Source organism: Cebus imitator, unplaced genomic scaffold, assembly GCF_001604975.1.
Source record: "Cebus imitator isolate Cc_AM_T3 unplaced genomic scaffold, Cebus_imitator-1.0 Scaffold715, whole genome shotgun sequence".
Taxonomy (NCBI): domain Eukaryota; kingdom Metazoa; phylum Chordata; class Mammalia; order Primates; family Cebidae; genus Cebus; species Cebus imitator.
The window spans coordinates 347,835-353,493 of NW_016108030.1; the positions used below are offsets into that span (position 1 = coordinate 347,835).

General features: G+C 38.1%; 1 protein-coding gene across 4 annotated transcripts in view; it reads left to right on the forward strand.

Annotated features, from left to right (window-relative positions):
* The window catches only part of MAP2K5 (mitogen-activated protein kinase kinase 5), a 258,213-nt gene that overhangs the window by 16,704 nt on the left and 235,850 nt on the right, over positions 1 to 5,659 (forward strand). For all 4 annotated transcript variants that reach the window (XM_017518933.2, XM_017518936.2, XM_017518941.2 and 1 more), the window contains exon 3: positions 2,825 to 2,892. In XM_017518933.2, coding sequence (XP_017374422.1) covers positions 2,825 to 2,892 — 68 coding nt within the window. The remainder of the gene's footprint in view (positions 1 to 2,824; positions 2,893 to 5,659) is intronic.

The following is a 5,659-nucleotide window of genomic DNA, read 5'->3' on the forward strand; positions in this document are numbered from 1 at the left end:
ATGTTGACCAGGATGGTCTCGATCTCTTGACCTCGTGATCCACCCGCCTCGGCCTCCCAAAGTGCTGGGATTACAGGCGTGAGCCACCGCGCCCGGCGCCTCTTTCATCTTATCTGAAATCTTTCTTTTGGAGTCAGACCCCCTTATGGGATAGTGCCAACATTTTATCACTGGGTCGATGTCAAAAGCTATTCTAGTCTTTTGACCTTAGTTTTCTGTCCACTTAAGCAAATGCTCTTGTAATGTTTCTTTTTTTGCAACTTCTCAACAAGAAATTATGCTGGTAGCTGACTTCTTTCACAGATCTTTTTCTTCTGAAATACTCCCTTAAGAGATTTCTTAGAAATTTAGAATTCCAGAATGTTTTGGTTTAACCTTAAAGGTTAAAGCCCTAGCTTTGAGAAGTTGAACTTTCCTTTTGTTCATGATTGCGATTGAAATGATCTTTCTGTAATTGGTGCCCTTTCTTTAGAATTTATAAGAAGGATTTTCACCTGTTTTACCAAAATATAAGCACCTGCCCATCCTGTGTGAACAATACCTTACTCAGGTCCTGTGTATATTGAAATTTGAATATAAGCAGTCTCTTTGTAACCATCATCTCTATAGCTAGCTTAGTTGCAGAAATGAGATTTATTTTAAAAACCACTTTATTCAGGCTGGAAATTGTTTTTATTCCAAGTTCGTGACTTCATAAAGAACATCAGTTTAGCTTACATTTAAACAGAATTTGACCTGGTTTTATAGCAGAAATGTAAAGTGCTTTCGTGTGTGGTGATATGTAACTTTATATCCTTTTGTACTCTGTTTTTTCCTGTCTCCTGCATTTTTAAGAAAACTTTCACCTTAACCTTGAAAATAGTAGTTTCTAGAACCTATATATAGGGACTCCTTTCTTCTCTTTCTACAGCTAGAATGGCATTTCTCTCCCAATTTGGCCCTAGAGATTTTGTATCTAAAGTGAACAAAGGAAAGAAAAAGTGCTAGATTCCTATATAGTTCTTTATGTGTATAACCTCTCTCAGGACTGTGCTGTCTTCGTTACTGAACGTGACCAGTGTATGCCTTTTACTCTGAAAACAGGCAACTCTTAATAACAGAATACTGGTAATGGCTCTCCCGGATTTAGACAGTGTGATCTTGGTGATGCTGATTCACACTGAGTTGGGGAACTCTGCAGGAGTGAACCAGGATCCAGAAACAAATGCTTGGAAAGAAAACCTGAATGACAGCTGTGGGTCACTGAATGGGGCTGGTGGAAATGTTGGTTTCTATCATGCTATCAGATTGCTGTTGGCTACTGAAGAGATAAAGGGAGAAAGTATTTTGCTTGAAAATAAGCTAATTATGAAAGAGAACACGCTTCCTCCTAGGGTCCCCACAGCCTAGTCACCGAGCAAGGGGGTATCCTTGGAACTACAGGAGGGAAGACTCACTGACCTGTGGCGGGGGGAAGATCCCTGTGTTGAACTGAAATCCCTGTGTACTTTCAGTAAGCGTTCCCCGAGCATGTTGTGCAGGCTTATTCTCTTCATGATGAGAGATTTAGCTGAGGTTCTCCAAGCCTGGGGTCAGAACAGCCTTTCTATATGATCAAATCAGTAATTATATTGCCAAGAGTGAACAAAAATAGTAATTCTGATTTTAACAGGCATACCAGAGTTGAGGCATCCTACCAAGAGCCTGTCCCTTCCAAGTTGTCCCCTTGGGAGGCTCTATACGTCGCTCAAGATGTTTTTGGCATTTCTTTCAACTGTGCATTTAGAGTCTACCACCTAGGTTGGCCTCATTGTTGACATATCTTTACAGAAGGATGAATAGCTAACTATATATTTAGAAGTAGCCATAAGTCCTTCTTAGATATGCCTGGCAGATGGTGTGGGTGAGCAATCAGGCCAGCAATTCCTTTTTGGGTTAAAAATGAGGTTTAATACTCTCACTCAGCCTATAGGGTTTTAAAGCAGTTTTGAAGAGATATTTCAAAAACTACTTTGAATAAGTGAAGGATCATGGAATAAGTACATTATTTCTAGATGTGGTCTCTGATGATACTTATTCAAATTTACACATTCTGGTTGTGTAGTTGGTGAAGTCTTGTCCTCCAGCCTTGAGATTTAAATTATTTCAAAGTAGCATGAATAGCATTTGAAGCTTACTATGGTTGGAGAGTACGCAGAACAAGTGAAACTGTTCAGAAAGGGCTGCTAACCATAACGGGGTAGAGAGAACTGTGTTGGAGCTGCTTTACCAGTTAACCTTGCACTAGGCCCAGCTTCTCCTGTGAAAAGAGGACAGTAGATGATGTCCATGTCATAGGTTTGTTATGATTTTTTTAAGGAGATATTGCATGTGAAGCATAGATCACAGTGCCTCATCTATAATAGTGTTCAGTAAGTGTTAGCCATATCTATCATGCTGTTCTCACATGATAGATTGCCTGGGAGAGAGGAAGAATGGAGAAATCGGGATATAGTGCTGTTTGGGAGACCAAAACTGATCTCTCTTTGGTTTTTAAAGTTCCCCAAACCAAACCCATTTTGTCATATTCCAGTTATATTTAGTTTAACCTAGTATGTGTTGTGAATGACATGAGCCATATTTTAATTTTCTGCTATCTCTAAAAGAAAGTTTTAGTTTTATATTGAGATTCTGATCATATTTTCCAAATGGAAAACAAAACAAAAAACTAATTATCTCAACATCCCCCCAAAAAGTGGCATTGACAGTTAGGATATCACGTTGTAATAAACCAGTTGTATTATGTTCCCTTTGTGCGTTAAACAAATACACACCTTATCATTTGCATTATGTTGCTTTTAAACAGATGAAGATGAAGATGGTGATCGAATTACAGTGAGAAGTGATGAAGAAATGAAGGCAATGCTGTCATATGTAAGTATACAACAAATGAAGATTATTTTTTGTGAAGCGTTAACATAATTGAGGATGCTGTTTCTTGGGCATAGTAAAGACGTGATAAATCACAATTGCCATACATTTTACTATATAATAGGTAAAGGTTTCAAGGATTTCCGTATATGAAAGTTAGGGGCATTATTTTCAAAGACACTTACTGATCATATCATAAACATTAAGAATAATGCATCTTAATGACTTTTGCATTAGGTATGGTGCAGACTAAATGGACTATCAATTTCCTGTATTTTTTATGCAGTACTTAAAGTAACGGCTCATTAAAAATGAACCCCTGGGCTCTAAAAAAATTTTTCAAAATCTACTTTCAACTGGAGATCTCTCTCACCCTTCCAGACTATAGTTGCAGTGTAGCTGCAGGCTTAATATGGATACACGATTTAAAGATGTGCTCTTGGTTATTTATGCACAACCCATCCTACTCCCACCGAAAATGAACTACAGGGTTACTTACTGAATCAAAGTGATTTGAATATATTCTGAAATGACTTTTCTTTTCTGTTTAAAATTTTACTGAAAATCTGCATTAACATTTGTCTGATACTGAAGTAAACAAGAGTAAAGGGCCTATTTCTGAAGCTTCAGTACTAAGCTTGAGAAATGCAACTCTCATGAGGGAACATAGGTTATCTGAACCTTGATTTGAGCCTCCCTCTCAAGTTATGTTTTATTGCATCTGAGTTTATAATCTGTTTATAAAACCTTTTCCAGTGTCTGGTAGAAAGAGCACTGGACTGGAAGTCAGGAGACCTTAGCTGTACTGAGATTTCTTGGCCTTAGGCAAATCACTTAACCTTTCAGTGCTGTAGCTGCCTCATCTGTCAATTGTGGATAATAATACTTGTCCTTTATACTGCACAAGGCATTGTAATGATCAGTTGGGAGAATAGATGTGAAAGCCCTTTGAAAAGTTAAAAGTTCTATACAAATGCAAATGATGGAATCATTTGGAATCATGTGGAAATGATGGAATCAGGACTGTTGCTTTTCATTGAGACTCTAATCTTAGTCAACATTTAGGTTGTAGGTTTTTGATAGACTTCAACTTCAACCAGGATATTGTTTCATTGTAATGAAAACCATAAACTATGGGTTTCCGCCAGTAGTTTTAATTTAGGGTAGGAGGAAAGAGAACAAGAAGGATAGGATGATTAACAGCATTGCATTCCAACCGGCACAGGATAGGAAAAGTCAATTTCCCATTGACTTCCCATTAACTTATGTGAGAGTCTTTGTGTACTAAGAATTTAGAGCTGGGCTCATCAGTACCTTGAAAGGCAGAATAGGATTGTCTGCTGAAAAGGTCTAGCACTAGTATTGATAGATTGACTAACTCTCCTGAGAATGTGACATGCTTATTTTTAGAAACACACACACAGATGGGTTCTAATTTTCTCACATATGTCCATTGCAGAGAACTGACATCAGTATATTTTCATTATGTATTCAACTTAACCACATGCAAAAGATATGTACTTTGGGTATGATTTTACAAATTGTGCTTTTTGAAAATGTTAGTGGATGTGATCATAGTGATAATAATAATGATGATTTCCATTTCTAAGTTACTGCTATATTCAAAATGCTTGAGGTATTTACATTTTTAGTTTTAATGATCACTCTGCAATACAGATATTATCATCATCCCTGTTTCTTAGATGAGGAAGCTATATGCCCAAGATTTTAGAGGTAGTATGAATGTGACTATGGAATTTAAGTTGTTTCTTTTTTTCCCCACGCTGTTCCTTATTTACTGTTTTACATTGTCTCGCCCCCACATTCCTCCTTGCACATTTGTAGCAGGATCTTTTTATGTGAACACCATATTTATTTATTTATTTTTGAGACAAAGTCTTGCTCTGTCACCCAGGCTGAAGTGCAGTGGCATGATCTTGGCTCACTGCAACCTCCTCCTCCCAGGTTTGAGTGATTCTCCTACTTCAGCCTCCTTGAGTAGCTGGGATTACAGGCACCTACCACCACGCCCAGCTAATTTTTGTATTTTTAGTAGAGACAGAGTTTCACCATGTTGGCCAGGCAGGTCTCGAACTCCTGACCTTGTGATCCACCCACCTTGGCCTCCCAAAGTGCTGGAATTATAGGCCTGAGCCACCTCACCTAGCCTATCATGACTGTTATTAAATTCTGAATAATGTGGGTTTATGTAATACCTTAGTTGTGATTTCTGCACCATATTTTCCTTACAGCATATGCTTATTTTCTCAAATGCAGTGTTTAATTATGTGTGTAGGAAATTTGCGTGTAGGAAAATATGATTACCTAATTTTATATTACATGTCCTTAATTTAAGAGTTCCTGAGATTTCTTGGAAGCTACTTCTTTTTGTCTGAATAGAAGTCATCTAGCTCATTGATGAGCTAATTTTAAAATTATTTTTATAGAGATGGGGTCTTGCTTTGTTGCCCAGGTTGGTCTCAAACTCGCGGCCTCAAGTGGTCCTCCTGCCTCAGCCTCCCAAAGTGCTGGAATTACAGGCATGAGCCAAGGTGCCTGGCCAGGTTGGCTGAAATTTTGATCTGTCTGGGTTCTTATGATTGAAATTTAAGGAGAACCATTTGGACCTAATCTCACAGTAGGTTTTGGTTGGAAGTCCTCATGATTACCAGCATGTTCCTACAAATTTGCATTGGTCTTTATTTTGTAGGTTCAATTTGGCTCTGAAGTTTGAGTCCAGGATTTGGTGTAGTGGCATAGGGAAGATACT